General features: G+C 41.2%; 1 protein-coding gene across 7 annotated transcripts in view; it reads left to right on the forward strand.

The window, feature by feature from the left end:
* Positions 1-25,692, forward strand: part of LOC138642413 (uncharacterized) — a 347,309-nt gene that overhangs the window by 173,259 nt on the left and 148,358 nt on the right. For 6 of the 7 annotated variants that reach the window (XM_069730557.1, XM_069730555.1, XM_069730560.1 and 3 more), the window contains 2 exons: positions 9,224-9,337; positions 21,451-21,505. In XM_069730557.1, coding sequence (XP_069586658.1) covers positions 9,224-9,337; positions 21,451-21,505 — 169 coding nt within the window. The remainder of the gene's footprint in view (positions 1-9,223; positions 9,338-21,450; positions 21,506-25,692) is intronic. The other variant, XM_069730558.1, reaches the window with a different exon arrangement.

Raw genomic sequence — 25,692 nt, forward strand, 5'->3', positions numbered from 1 at the left:
TATAACTCCCTAATAAAAAAAAAATTTGGTTCCAAAATTATGCTGATGTAAAGGAGACATGTGGGAAATGTTACTTATTAAGTATTTTGTGTGACATATCTCTGTGATTTAATTGCATAAAAATTCAAAGTTTGAAAATTGCGAAATTTTCAAAATTTTCGCCAAATTTCCGTTTTTTTCACAAATAAACGCAGGTACTATCAAAGAAATGTTACCATTATCATGAAGTACAATATGTCACGAGAAAACAATGTCAGAATCACCAGGATCCGTTGAAGCGTTCCAGAGTTATAACCTCATAAAGGGACAGTGGTCAGAATTGTAAAAATTGGCCTGGTCATTGAGGTGCAAACCACCCTTGGGGGTAAAGGGGTTAAACATTCCAAAAATTCTTGTGGAACACCTGAAGGGTTAATAAACTTCTTGAATGTGGTTTTGAGCACCTTGAGGGGTGCAGTTTTTAGAATGGTGTCACACTTGGTTATTTTCCATCATATTGACCCCTCAAAATGACTTCGAGATGTGATCCCTAAAAAAAAAAAAAAATGGTGTTGTAAAAATGAGAAATTGCTGGTCAACTTTTAACCCTTATATCTCACTAACCAGAAAATTTTTTGTTCCAAAATTGTGCTGATGTATAGTAGACATGTGGAAAATGTTACTTATTAAGTATTTTGTGTGACATATCTCTGTGATTTATTTGCATAAAAATTCAAAGTTGGAAAATTGCGACATTTTCGCCAAATTTCCATTTTTTTCACAAATAAACGCAGGTAAAATCATAGAAATTTTACCACTATCATGAAATACAATATGTTGACAATGTCCGAATCACCTGGATCCGTTGAAGCGTTCCAGAGTTATAACCTTATAAAGGGACAGTGGTCAGAATTGTAAAAATTGGCCCGGTCATTAACGTGCAAACCACCCTTGGGGGTGAGGGGGTTAAGCCCTTCATGACCTTGGGATTTTTCGTTTTTCCGTGTTCGTTTTTCACTCCCCTTCTCCCAGAGCCATAACTTTTTTATTTTTCCGTCAATTTGGCCATGTGAGGGCTTATTTTTTGCGGGACGAGTTGTACTTTTGAACGACATCATTGGTTTTAGCATGTCGTGTACTACAAAATGGGAAAAAAATTCCAAGTGCGGTGAAATTGCAAAAAAAGTGCAATACCACACTTGTTTTTTGTTTGGCTTTTTTTCCTAGGTTCACTAAATACTAAAACTGACCTGATATTATGATTCTCTAGGTCAGTACGAGTTCATAGACACCTAACGTGACTAGGTTATTTTTTACCTAAGTGGTGAAAAAAAATTCCAAACTTTGCTAAAAAAAAATTGCGCCATTTTCCAATACTCGTAGCGTCTCCATTTTTCATGATCGGGGTCGGTTGAGGGCTTATTTTTTGCGTGCCGAGATGTAGTTTTTAATGATAGCATTTTGGTGCAGATACGTTCTTTTGATCGCCCGTTATTGCATTTTAATGCAATGTCGCGGCGACCAAAAAAACATAATTCTGGCGTTTCGAATTTTTTTCTCGCTACGCTGTTCAGCGATCAGGTTAATGCTTTTTTTTAATTGATAGATCAGGCGATTCTGAGCGCGGCGATACCAAATATGTGTAGATTTGATTTTTTTTTTTATTGATTTATTTTGATTGGGGCGAAAGGGGGGTGATTTAAACTTTTATATTTTTTTTTTTTTTTCACATTGTTTTTAACTTTTTTTTTTTTTTACTTTTGCCATGCTTCAATAGCCTCCATGGGAGGCTAGAAGCAGGCACAGCATGATCGCCTCTGCTACATAGCAGCGATCTGCTGTTCAGTGCTATGTAGCAGAATTGCAGGTGTGCTGTGAGCGCCGACCACAGGGTGGCGCTCACAGCTACCGGCGATCAGTAACCATAGAGGTCTCAAGGACTTCTATGGTTACAATGGAGAAGCATCGCCGACCTCCGATCATGTGACGGGGGTCGGCGATGCCGTCATTTCCGCCCCCCCCGGCCGGATGCGGTAGTTAAATGCCGCTGTCTGCGTTTGACAGCGGCATTTAACTAGTTAATAGGCACGGGCAGATCGCGATTCTGACCGCGCCTATTACGGGCACATGTCAGCTGTTCAAAACAGCTGACATGTCCCGGCTTTGGTGCGGGCTCACCGCCGGAGCCCGCATCAAAGCGGGGCTTCTGACCTTGGACGTACTATCCCGTCCGAGGTCAGAAAGGGGTTAATGGTGGGGAAAATGAAAATACATGTCTTAATGTATAATATTTATTGGAATTTTATACTTGTAAAAAAATTTAAGTCCAATATTTGTTATTATTTTTAACACCAAAATTGTGTGTTAGCCCCAAATATTACATTTTTGTTCTGGGAAATGGGTAAAAATGGCACCAAAATTTGTGCCAGAATTTTTGCTGCATGTATAAATTCCCCGATAGCACTGCTGGTCGGTGCTCATAAGTAAAACAAATGGAGCGCGTGCTCTTTATGTGCATGGTGGCCGTGTTAAGTGAAGGACTTCCGGGTTACTGTCCTTCAGGAAAAGGGAGATGTGCGCTTACGTGTGCCGACGGCAGCCGAATACTGTCGGAAAAAGCCGACTAGCAGTAAAAGAAAAGTGCGCATGCCTCATGGCTTTATGAAGATAGATAGGCTTTTCTTTCTTTCAATGATCTTTTTATTGAAAATTTTTTAAGGTTAACAAACAGTTTAAGAGCGTAAGATATAAAGTAATAATGATCAGTAAACAGTTAAGAGAACATCCAGTTGGTACAAAGAGCATGCACAGTTACAGCTGCAGCCACCGACCTCCAGCACACATCCTACTTACTTTTCCTAGACGCCATCACTGCATCTCCTTCTGGTGCCAGTCTTCAGGCCAAGCGCTCATGTGTCTCCCGCTCATTAAGGTAATGAATATTCACCCCACTCCACTCCCATAGGCGTGGAGTGAATATTCATTGCTTTAACCCCTTTCTGCAATTGAATGTACTATCCCGTCCATGTAACCTGGGACTTAATTCCCATGGGAATGATTGTACGTCATATGTGATCAGCCATGCTCCCGGGCGGGATTGCGGCCGGGTGTCAGCAGATTATCACAGCTGACACCCAGCACTATATGCTAGGAGCGGTCACAGACCACTCCCGGCACTTTAATCCCCAGAATACAGCAATCAAACAAGATTTCAGCGTTCCAGTAGTATAGTGAAAAATCACACAGCTTCCCTGGGACCCTCAGAACAACACGATGTGATCGTGTTGTTCCGAGGGTCTCCTCCTTGCGGGCCCCCGGATCGAAGATGGCTGCAGAGTCTCGGGTCTTGCAGGGAGATGGCATGTCAGTGCCTGTTGAGAGCAGACTGAGAAGCCTCCTACACTGCCTGTCAGATCGCTGATCTGACACAGTGCTCTGCAAAGTGTCAGATCAGCGATCTGATTTTATACAGTGATGACCCACCCTGGGACAATGTAAAAAAAAAAAAAAAAATTAACGTGTAAAAATATATATTTTTTTTAAATTCCTAAATAAATTAATAAATATTGTTCCAATAAATGCAGTTCTTTATGTGAAAAAAACAAACAATAAAAGTACACATATTTAGTATCAACGCGTCCGTAACGACCCAACCTATAACTGTTCCAGTATTTAACCCCTTCAGTGAACACCGTAAAAAATAAAAAAAAAAGCGAGGCAAAAAACAATGCTTTATCATCATACCGCCGAACAAAAAGGGGAATAACACGCGATCAAAAAGACTGATGTTAATAAACATGGTACCGCTGAAAATGTCATCTTGTCCCGCATGAAATGAGCTGCCATACAGTGTCCTCAGCGAAAAAATAAAAAGTTATAGCCCTCAGAATAAAGCGATGCAAAATTATTTTTTATATAAAAGTTTTTATTGTATAAAAGTTTTTATTGTATAAAAGCGCCAAAACATAAAAAAAAAGATATAAATGAGGTTTCGCTGTAATCGTACTGACCCGAAGAATAAAACTGCCTTATCAATTTTACCACACGTGGAACGTTATAAATGCCCCACCCAAAAGAAATTCATGAATTGCTGGTTTTGGTTCATTCTGCCTCCCAAAATAAAAAGCGATCAAAAAATTTCATGTGCCCGAAATTGGTAGCAATAAAAACGTCAACTCATCCCACAAAAATCAAGACCTCACATGACTCAGTGGGACAAAAGAATAAATTACTAATAGGGGTTAGTTATAAGTCTCCAAAAATAATGGAAGCAACGGAGAATATCCTCGTAAAGCAAATAGATGAAGCTGCGACTCAAGGAGAAGTCATTATTATGGGGGACTTCAACTACCCTGAAATAGATTGGGGAAAAGAAACCTGCAGTTCCAGCAAAGGTAATCGGTTTTGGACAACTATGAGAGACAATTACCTTTCACAATTGGTTCAGAACCCAACAAGAAGGGGGGCACTGCTAGACCTAATATTAACCAACAGGCCAGATCGCATATCAAATATAAGGGTTGGGGGTCACTTGGGTAATAGTGATCACAAAATAATAAGTTTTCATGTATCCTTTAATAAGATGTGTAGTAGAGGGGTTACAAGGACACTAAACTTCAGGAGGGCAAATTTCCAACAGATGAGAGATGATCTTTGTGCAATAAACTGGGACGATATCCTGAGAAAAAATACACAAAGAAAATGGGCGACGTTTATTAGCATCCTGGATAGGACCTGTGCACAGTATATACCGTATGGGAATAAACATACTAGAAATAGGAGGAAACCAATATGGCTAAATAGAGCTGTAAGGGGCGCCATAAGGGACAGAAAGAAAGCTTTTAGAGAATTAAAGCAAGCAGTTAGTGATGAGGCATTAAATAAACACAGAAAATGAAATAAATTCTGTAAAAAGCAAATCAAGGCAGCAAAAATTGAGACAGAGACTCATTTCCAGAGTAAAAATAATCCCAAAATATTCTTTAACTACGTAAATGGTAAGAAACTAAAAAAATGATAGTGTTGACCCCCTTAAAAATAGTCTGGGTGAAATGGTGGATGAGGATGAGGAAAAAGCCAATACGCTAAATGGCTTTTTTGTCATCAGTATTTACACAAGAAAATCCCATGGCAGACAATTTGATCAGTGATAACAAAAATTCCCCATTAAATGTCACCTGCTTAGACCAGCAGGAAGTACAGCGGTGTCTAAACATCACAAAAATTGACAAATCCCCAGGCCCAGATGGGATACACCCCCCGAGTACTGCAGGAATTAAGTACAGTCATTGATAGACCATTATTTTTAATCTTTAAAGACTCCATAATAACAGGGTCTGTACCACAGGACTGACGTATAGCAAATGTGCTGCCAATATTCAAAAAGGGGACAAAAACTGAACTAGGAAATAATAGGCCTGTAGGCTTAACCTCTACTGTAGGTGAAATTCTGGAGGGTATTCTAAGAGATGCTATTGTGACGCCCAGGAGACCGGGGTACCCAGCACCGGACCAATGGGGTCTGTCTCTTGAGGGGGATGTCACGGGTGGCTTGACCCGGTGCTGTGGCCTCAGGCAATGCACAGTGTAAGGGTATCGTGAGGGAACAGGCACTTACTTGATCAGCAGCAGGTTCTCCCAGCGGTGATGATCCCGATCCTGGATAGATGGCTATTGTCCAAATGAAAGACTGAGGCACTGAAACGTTTAACCAGTTTACTTCAACATAAAGGGATTTACAACCAGTCCTATCACCGGAGTCTGTATGGGAACTGTGAGTTACTTTGACCCTGCCGGGGTCTTCGCCTCTTATTGTACGCAGTTTCTATGTGGCCCTGCTGCTGTATGTGAACTGGCTGCCGGCCCAATCTGTCCCCTCCGGGTCCTGGTTCGACGGGCAACCCGAGTCCTTTTATTGGCTTACCCCCTCCGGGAGTACCGCTGAACTCTGTGTCTGTTGCTGCGTCCGGCCCTAGTGAAGCTGATATCACCTCATGTTTTTCCGGTTGCTGTATTATATATAATGAATACAGCCACAGATCCGGTATCCGTCTTTGCGCCTGTTCTGGGTAGTGATTAATGCTACCCGGTTCTCACAATGTCCTTTTTCTCCGTCCCTTTTCTCCTCAGGCCGGTGATTTGGGCCTGGAAACCGTCATAAGGCTGTTAGAAATTCAGCTGTATGACCTCTCACTTTCAGCTCCTTAGCCCAACTGCCAGTTCTTCTCTCAGACCAGAATGGATCAAGGGAAGTCTCTGGAGCTCCCCCTTCTGGCCGGAGGTGGTAGTGCAGTTTTGCTATCTTAGTATTTGTATTTATTGTCAGTAACTATTTTTGTGGCAAATACCCCTAGGGGTGCCACATTATGCTGGAGTATCTGAAGAGGAATAACCTCATGACCCAATATCAACATGAGTTTACTAGGGATCATTCCTGTCAGACTAATCTGATCAATTTCTATGAAGAGGTAAGTTCTGGACTGGACCAAGGGAACCCAGTGGACGTAGTGTATATGGACTTTTCAAAAGCTTTTGATACGGTGCCACACAAAAGGTTGATACATAAAATGAGAATAATGGGGATAAGGGAAAATATGTGTAAGTGGGTAAAGAGCTGGCTAAGGGATAGGAAACAAAGGGTGGTTTATTAATGGAGCACACTCGGACTGGGTCATGGTTAGCAGTGGGGTACCACAGTGGTCAGTATTGGGCCCTCTTCTTTTTAACATATTTATTGGTGACCTTTTAGGGGGCATACAGAGCTGAATTTCAATTTGCAGATGACACTAAACTCTGCAGGGTAATCAATACAGAGGAGGACAATTTTATATTACTGGATGATTTATGTAAACTAGAAGCTTGGGCTGATAAATGACAAATGAGTTTTAATGGCGATAATTGTAAGGTCATGCTCTTGGGTAGAAGTAATAAGATGTATAACTGTGCTTAATTCTAAAACTCTGGGCAAAACCGTCAATGAAAAAGACCTGGGTGTATGGGTGGATGACAAACTCACATTTAGTGGCCAGTGTCAGGCAGCTGCTACAAAGGCAAATAAAATAATGGGATGCGTTAAAAGAGGCATAGATGCTCATGAGGAGAACATAATTTTACCTCTATACAAGTCACTAGTTCGACCACACTTAGAATACTGTGCACAGTTCTGGTCTCCGGTGTATAAGAAAGATATAGCTGAACTAGAGCGGGTGCAGAGAAGAGCGACCAAGGTTATTAGAGGACTGGGAGCTTACTCTTTGCCACATTGTTTTTTTTTGGCTTCCCCTGGATCAACATGTTAGGACATGTTAGGTTAGGCTGTGAGTTGAACTAGATGGACTTAAAGTCTTACTTCAACTTTAATAACTATGTTACTATGTAAAATATGGAAAAATTACAGCTCTCAAAATGTGGTGATGCAAAAACTATTTTTTGCAATAAAAAGCATCTTTTACCATGTGACAGCTGTCAAACATATAAACCCGCTATAAATATTAAATCAGACCACCCTTTATCACCCCATTAGTTTAAAATAAATACATTTTGTATTTTATATGCTCTATTTTCCCTGTAAGGTTAGGGCTAAAGTTAGGGTTGGGGCTAAAGTTAGGGTAAGGGTTGGGGCTTGGATTACGTTTACAGTTAGGATTAGGGCTGGGATTAGGGTTAGGGGTGTCTCAGGGTTAGAGGTGTGGTTAGGATTATAGTTGGGGTAGGGGTTTGGGGTGTGTTGGGGTTAGGGGTGTGGTTGTTGGGATTAGGGGTAGGGGCTTGTTCGGGTTAAGGGTGTGGTTAGGGTTATGGTTAGGGTTGGGATTAGGGTTAGAAGTGTGTTCGGGTTAGGGTTGGAATTAGAATTGGGCGGATTCCACTGTTGAGGCACATCAGGGACTCTCCAATCGCGACGTGGCGTCCGATCTCAATTCCAGTCAATTCTGTGTTGAAAAAATAAAATAATGCTCCTTCCCTTCCGAGTTCTGCCCTGCGCCCAAACAGTGGTTTAATCCCACATATGGGGTATCGGCGTACTCTGGACAAATTGGACAACAACTTTGCAGTCCAATTTCTCCTGTTACCCTTGGGAAAAAAAAAATTGGGGGGCTGAAAAATCATTTTTGTGGGAAAAAAATGATTTTTATTTTTCATGGCTCTGCGTTATAAACTTTAGTGAAACACTTCGGGGTTCATAGTTCTCACAACACATCTAGATAAGATCCTTGAAGGGGTCTAGTTTCCAAATTGGGGTCACTTGTGAGGGGTTTCTACTGTTTAGGTACATCAGTGGCTCTGCAAACACAACATGAAGCCCGCAGACCATTCCATCTAAGTTTGCATTCCAAAACGGCGCTCCTTCCCTTCCGACCTCTGCCGTGCACCCAACTGTTGGTTCCCCCCCACATATGTGGTATCAGCGTACTCAGGACAAGTTGCACAACAACTTTTGGGGTCCAATTTCTTCTTTTATCCTTGGTAAAATAAAAAATTGGGGGCCAAAAGATCTTTTTTGTGAAAAAATGATTTTTTATTTTTACAGCTCTACATTCTAAACTTCTGTGAAGCACTTGTTGAGTCAAAGTGCTTACCACACATCTAGATACGTTCCTTAGGGGGTCTACTTTCCAAAATGGTGTCACTTGTGGGAGATTTCAATGTTTAGGCACATCAGGGGCTCTCCAAACATGACATGGCTTCCGATCTCAATTCCTGTCAATTTTGCATTGAAAAGTCAAACTGCGCTCCTTCCCTTCCGAGCTCTGCCATGCACCCAAACAGTGGTTTACCCCCACATATGGGGTATCAGCATACTCGAAACAAATTGTACAACAACTTTTGGGGTCTTCTAGGACTTCTAGGCAGTAATAATGAAATGATAACATTGCAGAGCCTAAGTGACACATCCCTGCAATCAGTTTCATTGGCTACATTTCTTCAAAAAAGTGGAAAGTTTGGTTTCCATTTTTGCAGTTATTGTTCTTTTTGTAGTAATTGGGTTTTATTTATTTTTTTGTTGCTAAATCCAAGTCTAACGGATGACAACTTGTTAATATGTACGGAACCTATTCTATATGAAATAAAAACCTACATTTTACAGTGACATATAAGAACCATTTTTGGATCTTAGCAGAATGATTTTTTTTGCGTACTTATACTTTTTCATATAGTGTATTTAATAATGTAAGCAATTTGTAGCGTGTAATCTAGAGACCAACCTATCAGTTCAGGTTTTCTTTTTTTTAAATCCCTCCAGAGCTAGACCAAAAAAGAGGATGCGATGAATACTGTGAACCACCGCAAAAGATGGCAAGGAAGAATGACCCACCTTATAATGATAAATCTGGTACCAGCACAAAACACTTGAAAGGTACTGTATTATTGAAAAACAAGTAAATCCAACACTTAAAAACTGTTGTAAAGAAAACCACTTTCCATTTGTGATCTTTTAGTGCATTATGGTTTTGTTTTGTTTTTTTTCTTTTTTGTTTTTTTCTTAAACGAAAAAACCAAATAATGTTTGGTGTTGACAGCAGGATACTCGTATATCCTTGCCTATATTTATGGACTCTTTAACCCCTTACTGACTGTGCCTGTCTTGACCTTCATGACCAGGCCAAATTTTTGAAATCTCTTTATGATAACTTTTTATGGTAATATCTCCGGAACGCTTCAACATAACCCAATGATTCTGAGATTTTTTTGCAATTTTAAAACTTTAACCCCTTTATTTCCCAAGCCTTGTTTTCACCTTCATGGCCAGGCCAAATTGTGCAATTCTGACCAGTGTCACTTTATGGTGTAATAACTCTGGAACGCTTCAACGGATCCCACTGATTGAGAGTGTTTTTTCGTGACCTATTGTACTTTATGATAGTCTTAACATTTGTTCGATATGACTCGCGTTTATTAGTGAAGAAAACAGAAATATGGCGAAGATTTGGAAAATTTTGCAATTTTCATACTTTTAATTTTTAGACCTTTTAAATAAGAGATATGGCACACAAAATATTTACTAAATAACGTTTCCCACAGGTCTACTTTACATCAGCACAATTTTTGAAACAAATTTTTTTTGTTAGGTAATCATAAGGTTAAAAGTTGACCAGTGATTTATCATTTTTCCAGCAAAATTTACAAAACCATTTTTTTAGGGATGACATCACATTTGCAGTGAGTTTCCAGGGCCTATGTAACAGAAAATACCCAAAAGTGACACCCATCTAAATTCTGCATCCCTCATGGTGCTCAAAACCACATTCAATAAGTTTATTGCCCCCCTTCAGTTGCTTCTCAGAAATTGAAACAATGTGGAAAGAAAACATTTAACTTTTTTCCCAAAACTTTCCTATAGACTTAATTTATTTTTATTTTCACACAGTTAACAGGAGAAAATGGACCCAAAAATTTGTTGTGCAGTTTCTCTTTAGCATGCCGATACCCCAAATGTGGGAGGAAAACCACTGTTTGGGTGCATGTCACGTTTGAAGAGCTCCTGATGTGCCTGAAGAGTGTAAATTCCCCACAAGTGACCCAATTTTGAAAACTATACTCCTTAAGGAACTTCTTTAGATGTATGGTGAGCACCTTGAACCCCCAGGTGCTTCACAGAGAATTATAATGTTGAGTCGTGCAAATAAAAAATAAAAAAAATTTCCCTCAAAAAAGTTACTTTAGCCCCAAATGCAGACTTTGATTGTATGGTCTGCGAGTTTCATGTCGTGTTTAGAGAGCCAAATCTGCAAAGAACCAGAAATTATGACTGATCATATTAAACCTACCCAATGAGATACAAAGAAATTACAGCAGGGCTAGGATAATAAAACATAACTTTTAATAAGTTTGCCTAAGGCTATGTGCACACGTTCAGGATTTCTCGCAGAAAATTCCTGAGAAAAAACGGACATTTTCTGCAAGAAAACCGCATGCGTTTTTGCCACGGTTTTGACGCGTTTTTGCCACGGTTTTGCTGCGTTTTTTGCCGCATTTTTTTCCGGACACTTACCAATGCATTTTGTAGTGGGAAATCCGCAAAAAAAGCGCAAAATTAATGAACATGCTGCGGTTTTTATCGCATCATGTGCACAAAACATGCGGCATTCATTCTAAATGATGGGATGCTTATTGTATGCGTTTTTTGCGGTTTTATAGCGTTTTTATCGGGAAAAAATACGAAAAAAACGCAACGTGTACACGCAGCCTAAAAGTTTATCAGCCACTGTGCACACAGGACAAATAAACAATAATTTATCAAAGTGCAAGTGTTCATGCTCAACAGTGTTCTAGTTAAAAAATTAGTTTGATCTCACCCACGCATTTTCTTACGCCTTCTCTCCGTTATAGGTCCACCATTGAAGAGAGGAGGGGGCAATTGTCTCTCTGAGTAATGGGGGAATAGATAGAAAGGGGGAAGGAGGTGTTCCAAACCCCTTAATGCTCCTAGTCGTGCCCCTGCATTACTCCGGCCCTGACAAGGGTAGTACCCAAATGTAAGCCTATTCACCAATTGCCCGGATCAAAGGTGTCGCCCTCCAACACATTTCTCCCTATGTTTAGGTGGTTCATCGGGAGGAAGGGGGGAGAGTGTCTAGTATGGGCACTTGCAGTGGCAAGTAATGCCCAGCTGGCTGACTAGTTGTGCCAATTCCCCTGACTAGGAGCTGCCCAATTAGCGTCTTAGGGATGCTTCTCTGATTTTTGCGGACAACACCGCATGCTGCGACAGCTCACGCAGATAGGAACTTGAAGAGTGAGATGCTGGTATAAACGTTATCTATGTAGAGGTGCTAACCTTGATCCAGCAGTGGGTGCTCCAAATCCCACACCATTTTCCCGCTCACTTCCAAGACAAAAGGGCATTCAGGGGCTTCAATCAGGGAGTCCCTTCCCTTCATAAACTCTCTAAACCTGTGGATGTACCCTGAAGTACTCGCGCAGAGCTTGTAGATTTTAATTCCATACCTCACCCTCTTACTGGCAGTATTGCCGGAATTTGAGCTTCCCCCTGGAATGTATTAGGGACTCGTATACGCAGATGTCCCTTTGGGGAACATAAACCTCAGCACACTTGTTACTGAAGTGTTCAATGACTGGCCAAACTTTGAAAAGTCAATCAAAGTTGGGGTAATCTCAGGAAGGATATTGTGCAAAATCGTTGTAATGCAAAAATTTTCAGATGGCCTTAAAGCATTTGCGGGTCATAGCCTTGCGGAACATTGGAATGTTGTTTAACCCCTTCCCGACCTTTGACGCCACGTAGGCGTCATGAAAGTCGGTGCCAATCCGACCCATGACGCCTATGCGGCGTCATGGAAAGATCGCGTCCCTGCAGACCGGGTGAAAGGGTTAACTCCCATTTCACCCGATCTGCAGGGACAGGGGGAGTGGTAGTTTAGCCCAGGGGGGGTGGCTTCACCCCCTCGTGGCTACGATCGCTCTGATTGGCTGTTGAAAGTGAAACTGCCAATCAGAGCGATTTGTAATATTTCACCCATTATAACGGGTGAAATATTACAATCCAGCCATGGCCGATGCTGAAATATCATCGGCCATGGCTGGAAATACTAGTGTGCCCCCACCCCACCCCTCCGATCGCCCCCCCACCCCCCCGATCTGGCCGGTACACTGCTCCGGCTCCCCTCCGTCCAGTGCTCCGCTCCCCCCCGTGCTCGTGTCCGCTCCCCCCATGCTCCAATCACCCCCCCGTGCTCCAATCACCCCCCCTGCACTCCGATCCACCCCCCCGTGCTCCGTTCCACCCCCCCGTGCTCCATTCCAGCCCCCCGTGCTCCGTTCCACGCCCCCCGCGCTCCGTTCCACCCCTCCCGCGCTCCGATTCCCCCCCCGTGCTCCGATCCCCCCCCCCCCCGTGGTCCCCCCCCCACCCTATCATACTTACCGATCCAGCCGTGGTCCCGTCCGTCTTCTCCCGGGCGCCGCCATCTTCCAAAATGGCGGGCGCATACGCAGTGCGCCCGCCGAATCTGCCGGCCGGCAGATTCGTTCCAAAGTGCATTTTGATCACTGAGATATAATCTATCTCAGTGATCAAAATAAAAAAATAATAAATGACCCCCCCCCCTTTGTCACCCCCATAGGTAGGGACAATAAAAAAATAAAGAAATCTTTTTTTTTCCACTAATGTTAGAATAGGGTTAGGGGTAGGGTTAGGGGTAGGGTTAGGGGTAGGGTTAGGGGTAGGGTTAGGGCTAGGGCTAGGGTTAGGGTTAGGGTTAGGAATGTGCACACGTATTCTGGTCCTCTGCGGATTTTTCCGCTGCGGATTTGATAAATCCGCAGTGCTAAACCGCTGCGGATTTATGGCGGATTTACCGCGTTTTTTTCTGCGCATTTCACTGCGGTTTTACAATTGCGATTTTCTATTGGAGCAGTTGTAAAACCGCTGCGGAATCCGCACAAAGAAGTGACATGCTGCGGAATGTAAACCGCTGCGTTTCCGTGCAGTTTTTCCGCAGCATGGGCACAGCGATTTTTGTTTCCCGTAGGTTTACATTGAACTGTACACTCATGGGAAACTGCTGCGGATCCGCAGCGTTTTCCGCAGCGTGTGCACATACCTTTAGAATTAGGCTATGTGCACACGGTGCTGATTTGGCTGCGGATTCGCAGCAGTGTTCCATCAGGTTTACAGTACCATGTAAACCTATAGAAAACCAAGTCCGCTGTGCCCATGGTGCGGAAAATACCGCGCGGGAACGCTGCGTTGTATTTTCCGCAGCATGTCAATTCTTTGTGCGGATTCCGCAGCGTTTTACACCTGTTCCTCAATAGGAATCCGCAGGTGAAATCCGCACAAAAAACACTGGAAATCCGCGGAAAATCCGCAGGTAAAACACAGTGCCTTTTACCCGCAGATTTTTCAAAAATGGTGCGGAAATATCTCACACGAATCCGCAACGTGGGCACATAGCCTTAGGGTTAGGGTTGGAATTAGGGTTGTGGTTAGGGTTAGGGGTGTGTTGGGGTTAGTGTTGTGGTTAGGGGTGTGTTGGGGTTAGGGTTGTGATTAGGATTATGGCTACAGTTGGGATTAGGGTTAGGGGTGTGTTGGGGTTAGTGTTGGAGTTAGAATTGAGGGGTTACCACTGTTTAGGCACATCAGGGGTCTCCAAACGCAACATGGCGCCACCATTGATTCCAGCCAATCTCGTATTCAAAAAGTCAAATGGTGCTCCCTCACTTCCGAGCCCTGACGTGTGCCCAAACAGTGGTTTACCCCCACATATGGGGTACCAGCATACTCAGGACAAACTGCGCAACAATTACTGGGGTCCAATTTCTCCTGTTACCCTTGTGAATCTAAAAAAATGCTTGCTAAAACATAATTTTTGAGGAAAGAAAAATGATTTTTTATTTTCACGGCTCTGCGTTGTAAACGTCTGTGAAGCACTTGGGGGTTCAAAGTGCTCACCACATATCTAGATAAGTTCCTTGGGGGGTCTAGTTTCTAAAATGGGGTCACTTGTGGGGGGTTTCTACTGTTTAGGCACACCAGGGGCTCTGCAAACGCAACGTGACACCCGCAGACCATTCCATCAAAGTCTGCATTTCAAAAGTCACTACTTCCCTTCTGAGCCCCGACGTGTGCCCAAACAGTGGTTTACCCCCACATATGGGGTATCAGCGTACTCAGGAGAAACTGGACAACAACTTTTGGGGTCCAATTTCTCCTGTAACCCTTGGGAAAATAAAAAATTCTGGGCTAAATAATTATTTTTGAGGAAAGAAAACGTATTTATTATTTTCACGGCTCTGCATTATAAACTTCTATGAAGCACTTGGGGGTTCAAAGTGCTCACCACACATCTAGATAAGTTCCTTTCAGGGTCTAGTTTCCAAAATGGGGTCACTTGTGGGGGGTTTCTACTGTTTAGGCATATCAGGGGCTCTGCAAACGCAACGTGACGCCCGCAGAGCATTCCATCAAAGTCTGCATTTCAAAACGTCACTACTTCAATTCCAAGCCCCGGCATGTGCCCAAACAGTAGTTTACCCCCACATATGGGGTATCACCGTACTCAGGAGAAACTGGACAACAAATATTGGGGTCAAATTTCTCCTGTTACCCTTGGGAAAATTAAAAAATTCTGGGCTAAATAATTATTTTTGAGGAAAGAAAACGTATTTATTATTTTCACGGCTCTGCATTATAAACTTCTATGAAGCACTTGGGGGTTCAAAGTGCTCACCACACATCTAGATAAGTTCCTTTGGGGGTCTAGTTTCCAAAATGGGGTCACTTGTGGGGGGTTTCTACTGTTAAGCCACATCAGGGGCTCTGCAAACGCAACGTGACGCCCACAGAGCATTCCATCAAAGTCTGCATTTCAAAACGTCACTACTTCACTTCCGAGCCCCGGCATGTGCCCAAACAGTGATTTACCCCCACATATGGGGTATCAGCGTACTCAGGAGAAACTGGACAACAACTTTTGGGGTCAAATTTCTCCTGTTACCCTTGGGAAAATAAAAAATTGCAGGCTAAAAGATCATTTTTGAGAAAATAATTTTTTTTTTTATTTTCATGGCTCTGCGTTATAAACTTCTGTGAAGCACTTGGGGGTTCAAAGTCCTCACCACACATCTAGATTAGTTCCTTTGGGGGTCTAGTTTCTAAAATGGTGTCATTTCTGGGGGATCTCCAATGTTTAGGCACACAGGGGCTCTCCAAACGTGACATGGTGTCCGCTAATGATTGGAGCTAATTTTCCATTTAAAAAGCCAAATGGCGTGCCATCCCTTCCGAGCCCTGCCGTGCGCCCAAACAGTGGTTTACCCCCACATATGGGGTATCAGCGTACTCAGGACAAACTGGACAACAATATTTGGGGTCCAATTTCTCCTATTATCCTTGGCAAAATAGGAAATTCCAGGCTAAAAAATCATTTTTGAGGAAAGAAAAATTATTTTTTATTTTCATGGCTCTGCGTTATAAACTTCTGTGAAGCACCTGGGGGTTTAAAGTGCTCAATATGCATCTAGATAAGTTCCTTGGGGGGTCTAGTTTCCAAAATGGGGTCACTTGTGCGGGAGCTCCAATGTTTAGGCACACAGGGGCTCTCCAAACGCGACATGGTGTCCGCTAACAATTGGAGCTAATTTTCCATTCAAAAAGTCAAATGGCGCGCCTTCTCTTCCGAGCCCTGCCGAGTGCCCAAACAGTGGTTTACCCCCACATATGAGGTATCGGCGTACTCGGGAGAAATTGCCCAACAAATTTTATGATCCATTTTATCCTACTGCCCATTTGAAAATGAAAAAATTGAGGCGAAAAGAATTTTTTTGTGAAAAAAAATTACTTTTTCATTTTTACAGATCAATTTGTGAAGCACCTGAGGGTTTAAAGTGCTCACTAGGCATCTAAATTAGTTCCTTGGGGGGTCTAGTTTCCAAAATGGGGTCACTTGTGGGGGAGCGCCAATGTTTAGGCACACAGGAGCTATCCAAACGCGACATGGTGTCCGCTAACGATGGAAATAATTTTTCATTCAAAAAGTCAAATGGCGCTCCTTCCCTTCCGAGCCTTACCATGTGCCCAAACAGTGGTTTACCTCCACATGTGAGGTATTGGTGTACTCAGGAGAAATTGCCCAACACATTTTAGGATCCATTTTATCCTGTTGCCCATGTGAAAATGAAAAAATTGAGGCTAAAAGAATTTTTTTGTGAAAAAAAAGTACTTTTTCATTTTTACGGATCAATTTGTGAAGCACCTGGGGGTTCAAAGTGCTCACTATGCATCTAGATAAGTTCCTTGGGGCGTCTAGTTTCCAAAATGGGGTCACTTGTGGGGGAGCTCCAATTTTTAGGCACACGGGGGCTCTCCAAACGTGACATGGTGTCCGCTAAAGAGTGGAGCCAATTTTTGATTCAAAAAGTCAAATGGCGCTCCTTCCCTTCCAAGCCCTGCCGTGCGCCAAAACAGTGGTTTACCCCCACATATGAGGTATCAGCGTACTCAGGACAAATTGGACAACAACTTTCGTGGTTCAGTTTCTCCTTTTACCATTGGGAAAATAAAAAAATTGTTGCTAAAAGATAATTTTTGTGACTAAAAAGTTAAATGTTCATTTTTTCCTTCCATGTTGCTTCTGCTGCTGTGAAGCACCTGAAGGGTTAATAAACTTCTTGAATGTGGTTTTGAGTACCTTGAGGGGTGCAGTTTTTAGAATGGTGTCACTTTTGGGTATTTTCAGCCATATAGACCCCTCAAACTGACTTCAAATGTGAGGTGGTCCCTAAAAAAAATGGTTTTGTAAATTTCGTTGTAAAAATGACAAATCGCTGGTCGAATTTTAACCCTTATAACTTCCTAACAAAAAAAAGTTTTGTTTCCAAAATTGTGCTGATGTAAAGTAAACATGTGGGAAATGTTATTTATTAACTATTTTGTGTCACATATCTCTCTGGTTTAACAGAATAAAAATTCAAAATGTGAAAATTGCGAAATTTTCAAAATTTTCGCCAAATTTCCGTGTTTATCACAAATAAATGCAGAATTTATTGACCTAAATTTACCACTAACATGAAGCCCAATATGTCACGAAAAAACAATCTCAGAACCGCTAGGATCCGTTGAAGCGTTCCTGAGTTATTACCTCATAAAGGGACACTGGTCAGAATTGCAAAAAACGGCAAGGTCTTTAAGGTCAAAATAGGCTGGGTCTTGAAGGGGTTAAAACATGTCGCCTCCAACTCCAAAATATCTCCAGAATCCGTCCTTTCCTCAACCGTCAATCTACTAATTTGCTTGTGCATGCCCTCATCTCCCGCTTTGACTACTGCAACATCTTTTTCTGTGGCCTCCCTGGTAACACCCTTGCACCTCTCCATTCCATCCTTAACTCTGCTGCCCGACTAATTCATCTCTCTCCTCGCTACTCCTCCGCTTTCCCCCCTCTGTACTGGCTCACATTCCCTCAGCGTATCCAGTTCAAATTACGAATACTAACCTGCAAAGCCATCCTTAACCTGTCTCCTCCATATATCTCTGAACTAATCTCCCGATATCTTCCCTCACGTAATCTCCGGTCCTCCCAAGACCTCCTTCTCTCCACCACACTTATTTGCTCCTCCCACAACCGCCTCGAGGACTTCTCCCGAATATCCCCCATCCTCTGGAATTCTTTGCCCCAACTCGTCCGACTATCAACCACATTCGGATCCTTCAGACCGAACCTGAAAACCCACCTCTTTAGGAAAGCCTACCGCCTGCACTGACCCTACTGCCTCCTCACCACTACCGAAGCCACAGGCTCACCAACACCGGAGCTCCTGCAACCCTCAATCTATTGTCTCCTTCCCCACCGTCTTGTAGAATGTAAGCCCGTAAAAGCAGGGTCCTCGCCCCTCTGTATCAGTCTGTCATTGTTAGTTTGCTTACTGTAAGTGATATCTGTAATTTGTATGTAACCCCTTCTCATGTACAGGACCATGGAATCAATGGTGCTATATAAATAATAATAAAAGTGATGATACAGGCTTGAAAAGATCTGCAGAAAATCCGCAAAATTAATGAACATGCTGCTTTTTTTACCGCGATGTGTTTTTTTTTTTTTTGCAGAAAAAACGCATCATGTGTACAAAAATTGCAGAATGCATTCTAAATGATATGATGCATATGTCTGCGGTTTCTAATGCGTTTTTATCCCGTTTTTATCCCGTTTTTATCGTGAAAAAACCTGACTGTGTGCACATAAGTACACATATTTAGTATCGCCTCGTCTGTAATGACCCGACTTATAAAACTGTCCCACTAGTTAACCCCTTTAGTGAACCCCATAAAAAAATGCAAAAAAACAATGCTTTATCATCATACCGCCGAACAAAATGTGGAATAACACGATCAAAAAGACGAATATATACATGGTACCACTGAAAACGTCATTTTGTCCCGCAGAAAACTAGCCGTCATCAGCGAAAAATTAAGTTATAGCTCTCAGAATAGACATGCAAAAATAATTATTTTTTTTAATATAAAATAGTTTTTATTGTATAGATAATAATAATCGTACTAATCCGAGGAATAAAATTCTTTATCAATTTTACCACATGCAGAATGGTATAAACGTCCCCCCCCCCTCCAAAAAATAAAAAGAAATTAATGAATTGCTGGTTTTTGTTCACTCTGCCTCCCAAAAATCGTAATAAAAACCATTCCATCCAAGTCTGCATTCCAAATGGCGCTCCTTCCCTTCCGAGCCCTGCCATGCGCCCAAACGGTGGTTCCCCCCCACATATGTTGTATCAGCGTACTCAGGACAAATTGGACAACAACTTTTGGGGTCGAATTTCTCCTCTTACCCTCGGGAAAATACAAAACTGGGGGCTAAAAAATAATTTTTTGGGGAAAGTTTTTTTTTTAATTTTCACGGCTTTGCGTTATAAACTGTAGTGAAATACTTGGGGGTTCAAAGCTCTCACAACACATCTAGATGAGTTCCTTAGGGGGTCTGCTTTCCAAAATGGTGTCACTTGTGGGGGGTTTTTACTGTTTAGGTACATTAGGGGCTCTGCAAACGCAATGTGACGCCTGCAGACCATTCCATCTAAGTCTGCATTCCAAATGGCGCTCCTTCCCTTCCGAGCCCTCCCATGCGTCCAAACGGTGGTTCCCCCACATATGGGGTATCAGCGCACTCAGGACAAATTGGACCACAACTTTTGGGGTCCAATTTCTCCTGTTGCCCTCGGGAAAATACAAAACTTGGGGCTAAAAAATAATTTTTTGGGGTAAAAAATTTTGTTTTATTTTTACGGCTCTGCATTATAAACTTCTGTGAAGCCATTGGTGGGTCAAAGCGCTCACCACACATCTAGATAAGTTACTTAGGGGGTCTACTTTCCAAAATGATTTCACTTGTGGGGGGTTTCAATGTTTAGGCACATCAGTGGCTCTCCAAACGCAACATGGCGTCCCATCTCAATTCCTGTCAATTTTGCATTGAAAAGTCAAACGGCTCTCCTTCCCTTCCAAGCTCTGCCATGCGCCCAAACAGTGGTTTACCCCCACATATGGGGTATCGGCGTACTCAGGACAAATTGTACACCAACTTTTGGTGTCCAATTTCTTCTCTTACTCTTGGGAAAATAAAAAATTGGGGGCGAAAAGATAATTTTTGTGAAAAATATGATTTTTTATTTTTATGGTTCTGCATTATAAACTTCTGTGAAGCACTTGGTGGGTCAAAGTGCTCACCACACCTCTAGATAAGTTCCTTAGGGGGTCTACTTTCCAAAATGGTGTCACTTGTGGGGGGTTTCAATGTTTAGGCACATCAGGGGCTCTCCAAAAGCAACATGGTGTCCCATCTCGATTCCAGTCAATTTTGCATTGAAAAGTCAAATGGCGCTCCTTCGCTTCCGAGCTCTGTGATGCGCCCAAACAGTGGTTTACTGCCACATATGGGGTATCGGTGTACTCAGGACAAATTGTACAACAACTTTTGGGGTCCATTTTCTCCTGTTATCCTTGGTAAAATAAAACAAATTGGAGCTGAAGTAAATTTTTTGTGAAAAAAAGTTAAATGTTCATTTTTATTTAAACATTCCAAAAATTCCTGGGAAGCACCAGAAGGGCTAATAAACTTCTTGAATATGGTTTTGAGCACCTTGAGGGGTGCAGTTTTTAGAATGGTGTCACACTTGGTTATTTTCTATCATATAGACCCCTCAAAATGACTTCAAATGAGATGTGGTCCCTAAAAAAAAAATTGTTTGTAAAAATGAGAAATTGCTGGTCAACTTTTAACCCTTATAACTCCCTAACAAAAAAAAATTTTGGTTCCAAAATTGTGCTGGTATAAAGTAGACATGTGGGAAATGTTACTTAAGTATTTTGTGTGACATATCTCTGTGATTTAATTGCATAAAAATTCAAAGTTGGAAAATTGCAAAATGTTCAAAATTTTCGCCAAATTTCGTTTTTTTTTCACAAACGCAGGTAATATCAAAGACATTTTACCACTATCATGAAGTACAATATGTCACGAGAAAACAATGTCAGAATCACTGGGATCCGTTGAAGCGTTCCAGAGTTATAACCTCATAAAGGGACAGTCGTCAGAATTGTAAAAATTGACCCGGTCATTAACGTGCAAACCACCCTTGGGGGTAAAGGGGTTAATTTTCACAGCTCAACGTTGTAAAATTCTGTGAAGCACATGGATGTTCAAGGTGCTCACGACACATCTAGATAAGTTCCCTAAAGGGTTTCATTTGTACAATGGTGTCACTTGTGGGAGATTTCTTGCAAAATCGGCAGTGTATCAAATTCTCTTTTTCCCCCACTGTATAGGCAGACATTGTCTTCATGAACACTATCGAAACATTGGTTGTTCTTTTGGTTGTATTTATTTTTAGTCTATGCAGTGCTGTTTGTGTTTTTTTTGTTTTTGTTTTATTTGCTACTTTTTTTTACTCTGCAAAAATATAAACCTTTTGAATTCTTTTCCCTTTATGTAGAAAAAGACAGCAATTTATTTCACAATGAAGAAAAGGACAATGCATCAGGTCTAAGGTAAGATTTCAGTTGACGTTTCATTATCAAATTTTATTTCTCAACCATGAAACTTTCTATTTCCCAGAGCAAATAGGTTTAGTCATGACATAAAGTAGAATAACGTTTTATAAGATGCTGAAATAAGAGGCTATCCATGGTGTGGATCAGTGGTATAAAAGAATTTAAAAAGTTTGAGAAGCCGCTCACCTGTTAAGGTTGTACACGGATAGGCCCAACACAGTGAAGCAACTGAAGGGTCACCTATTGGAAGTGGCTGCTGCTCCATCCAAATTAATCCAGGCCTCCAATGATGTAGGAATTGGCCTTGTATGCTAAATAGCAATGACTTAATATTACAATCACATCCCATATTAAGCTGTATGCATTCAATCAAAATTCTCCTGAGCAATACATATATAGTGCTTTGAAAAAGTATTTACACCCTGTAAACTTTTCCACATTTTTTTTGTCAAGTTACATCCACAAACTTAAGTAAAGGAAATGATGCATGGTTTTCTAATTATTTTAAAAATATAAATCTGAAAAGTTGCTTTAGTATTCGGCCCCCTAAAAGTGAGTCGATATGTTTGTGGCTAGAATATGGAAAAAGTTCATGGGGTATATATATATATATATATATATATATATATATATATATATATATATATATATATATATATATATATATATATATATATATATATATATATATATATACCTATTTGAGAAATTTTCATTGAAAATTGAAACTCTGGTTTTTCAAGGCTTAAATGAAATTATAAAGAATACCTATTAAACGTTTATGGTATTATCTCCTTTTTTCTCCGCTCTGGATTTAGATGATTATTATTTTTCAATAGAACTGTTAAATATTTATAAATTTAGGATTTATGGGATATTTTGTTCCCATATAGAACCTTTTTATGAAAATCTCTTGCTTAAGTATATGTATTTCTGAAGAGCATTTTAATTGAACTAGGGGATCTTACAGCATCTGACTAGGGAATATTACGTCATTGCTATTTAGATAAAGGGTCAGTGGTTGTTTCTTGTTGTTTGCACTTGATGAAGGCGTTAAATCAACTCCAGTGATCAAGCACATTGTTAAACTCAAGTCATTTAATATACCTTGGACCATTTGGATATGGCAGAGTCCTTGTGACACTAGATATTTCACTTCAATTCCTCTACCTTTAATAGGATGATTTTTGATGAATGGGATTAAGTGTCCGTTTACACCGCGTACCAACCGGCAGCACTCTGTTCACTTTTAGTGAGCGGTTGTATAATAGCCAGTTTACACAGGAGGTCAAAATTAAACAATGAGTGATCTGTGTGTTGTTCACTAAATTTTGCCGGGAGATATAAAGTTAGTTTTGTTCCAGTAGCTGTACTTTCAGTAAGGCGACTGGGCAGCATTGTAATTCTATCAGATGAACGCTATACCTGCATGTTCATGGCGTTAGGGGACATGACAGGTTCCCTTTAATTGTAACGGTACTGTCAATATTTTACGTGATCTGTATAAAGAGTAACAAAACATCTTATAATTTTTCTTTAAAATTTGAGTGCCCTCTTCATTGCACACACATAAGTAGGGGGTCTGGGTCCTGAGACACCCCAATCAATCTCTCAAAGAAAATCCCTAATGAACCAATACCATTCTCACTAAACATAGTAAAGTAGGAGCTGTGCACTCCTTTTGCCTCCACTCTCATTGGGTGGAGGAGGGTATTTGAGCAATCCGTCGGGGTCTCAGGACCCAATAATCTGTTTGCAATTAAGAGGGCACTCAATTATAAAAAAAAAAAAGGTATAAAGGTTTAGTTACTCTAAGAATACCTTTCAGATACTTCACTCCAGGCATCATACTTTTTGATGGGAGTGTTTACAACTCCGGGTCCCACAGGTTTAGACTCTGCACTTTTTACTTTGTGACGTCCCCAATGGTTGTCTCGCCCGCTGCAAATAGTAAAATGACTCTGCTATACATTATACATCAGAGGGAGCCGGTCAAGTCTGATAATGCTATTAACCTGCGGATATCTGGTTAACCTGAAGGTTAAGGGGGTATGTGCACACGTTGCGGATTTTGCTGCGGATCCGATGGCGGTTTTGAAGCTGCAGATTCGCAGCTGTTTTCCCTGAGTTTTACAGTACCATGTAAACCTATGGAAAACAAAATCCGCAGTGCACATGCTGTGGGAAAAAACGCGCGGAAACGTAGCGTTATTTATTCCGCAGCATGTCAATTCTTTGTGCGGATTCCGCAGTGGTTTACACCTGCTCCATAATAGGAATCCGCAGGTGTAAAACCGCAGGTGGAATCCGCACAAAATCTGCAAAAAAAACGCAGTGCGGTTAACCTGCGGATTTACCAGAATCAGTCCGGAAAAATCAGCAGGAATTTCCGCAACATGTGCACGTAGCCTCATACTGTTATGCAGGGCGTGGAATTGAAAGTGAGACGAGGAATAAAAATAAACTTATTTATTTTTCCTGGGAGTCACCGGCTTTGTCCTGCAGGCGTACCCGGACAGTTAGCCACCACTCACAATACTAAGAGCAGCGACTGTAAGCACGCCCAGCACTGACTGACAGCCCGTTCTACAGTGTATCAGTACAGTGCTGGCTGTCAGTCAGTGCAGGGCGTGCTTATAACCACCAGTGCTGTGAGTGATCAGAATTGCTCCAGGCTCTCCTGTATAACTGAAAGCCGGGACTCCAAGGAGAAATAGTTTTAGTGTGGCAAAGCTCCTAAATTACACTATTAACCTACAGATTAACACTGTATGTGCAGGTTAATAGTGTTATCGGACATAGCAGGTTCCAGGCTGTATAGGATTGTCAGAGTGCTACACTACTGTTGTCATACTGTAAGTGTCATACTCCCCGTACCCATTCCTGGCATCTTATATGGCATTGTTTTGGAATTCAAAGATTTTTTTTCAAAAGTTGAAAACCATATATCAGAAATAATGTAAGCCCCTACAGCAAAGATACTGTGTGTTTGTTTGTAATCCTAAATGACGAACTATGTTCTCATAAGGTTTTCTTTATGAACCGGAAGACTATTACTATGCGCTGCATGAAGGTGAGACTGCCCTCTATATCTCTGTGTGGAAATATAAATACTGCAGTTTTCATATGAAAACGTAGCATAGAAAAATAGTTGCTGCTCTCAAAAATGTAAGACTGTGTGGGGAAGGTGGTATATTGACTCGCCCATCCCCAATCCTCGGGTGCAGCACTCACTGAAGATTGTAAACATAATGATGGGCATTTTCTTTTATATTTTCTGCTTATCCACTTTGTAAAAGTGGAACTGGTGCTCTGTTTTTTTTCTCCATATGCGGTAATTCAGTTTTTTTTGCTTCCTGTAACATCCCATCAACAGAGCTGCTTCTACTCTTCCACTCGGCTGAGGTGGGGCTTCTTTGCTGACAACATGTTGATTGACAGCAGGCAGTCTGTCAATCAATATGATGTCGGCAGATGATATGATGTCGGCAGAGATTAATGAAAGGACGTATATATTTTCCTATACAGTGAAACAAAAAGACTTTTCCACTGAACTTGTTGAATATAGGGAAATATTACTATTGGCTTATAACAGGTTTCAGACAAACCCCTCACAACAAGGTTTGTAACAAGGCAGGAGAATACCTAGTTCGTTTTACTAAGGCACAATTCAAACCAATGAATATTATGCAAATTAATTACTGTCATGGAGAAATCTATAAGGATCTGGTGAACGTTACATTCTATGAAATGTTATATCAAAAGGATATATAATAATAGTTAAATAATAGTTAAGAAGTTTTCAAACTCTTGTACATTTTTTTCCCTATACCTCATTGTGTGTGTGTCTCGTTTTTTTAAGTGGTGTTTATTAGATAAGAATTCTGAGATGAATATGTGGATGCCGTTTGTTTTAAATGGCGTCAACTATAACTTTTATTAAGATATTACAACTTTTGATTGTCTTTTATTGTTTCAACATGCAATTTGCTTTGATGCCGCAAGAGACAAATGTTCCCCAACAAGTCATCTTTAATTTACCTGATTTTCTAATTTGTCAAAATGTGATGGCTTTATTTGTATCTTTGGTTGTTAAAATGATATACAATTCAATAAAAATTACAGATCTAAAAACAAAAAGGATGAGTCTACTGCCCTCTCTACCCAATTGGCTAACATAGTTA

The sequence above is a fragment of the Ranitomeya imitator genome, chromosome 6 (genome assembly GCF_032444005.1).
Source record: "Ranitomeya imitator isolate aRanImi1 chromosome 6, aRanImi1.pri, whole genome shotgun sequence".
Classification (NCBI taxonomy): domain Eukaryota; kingdom Metazoa; phylum Chordata; class Amphibia; order Anura; family Dendrobatidae; genus Ranitomeya; species Ranitomeya imitator.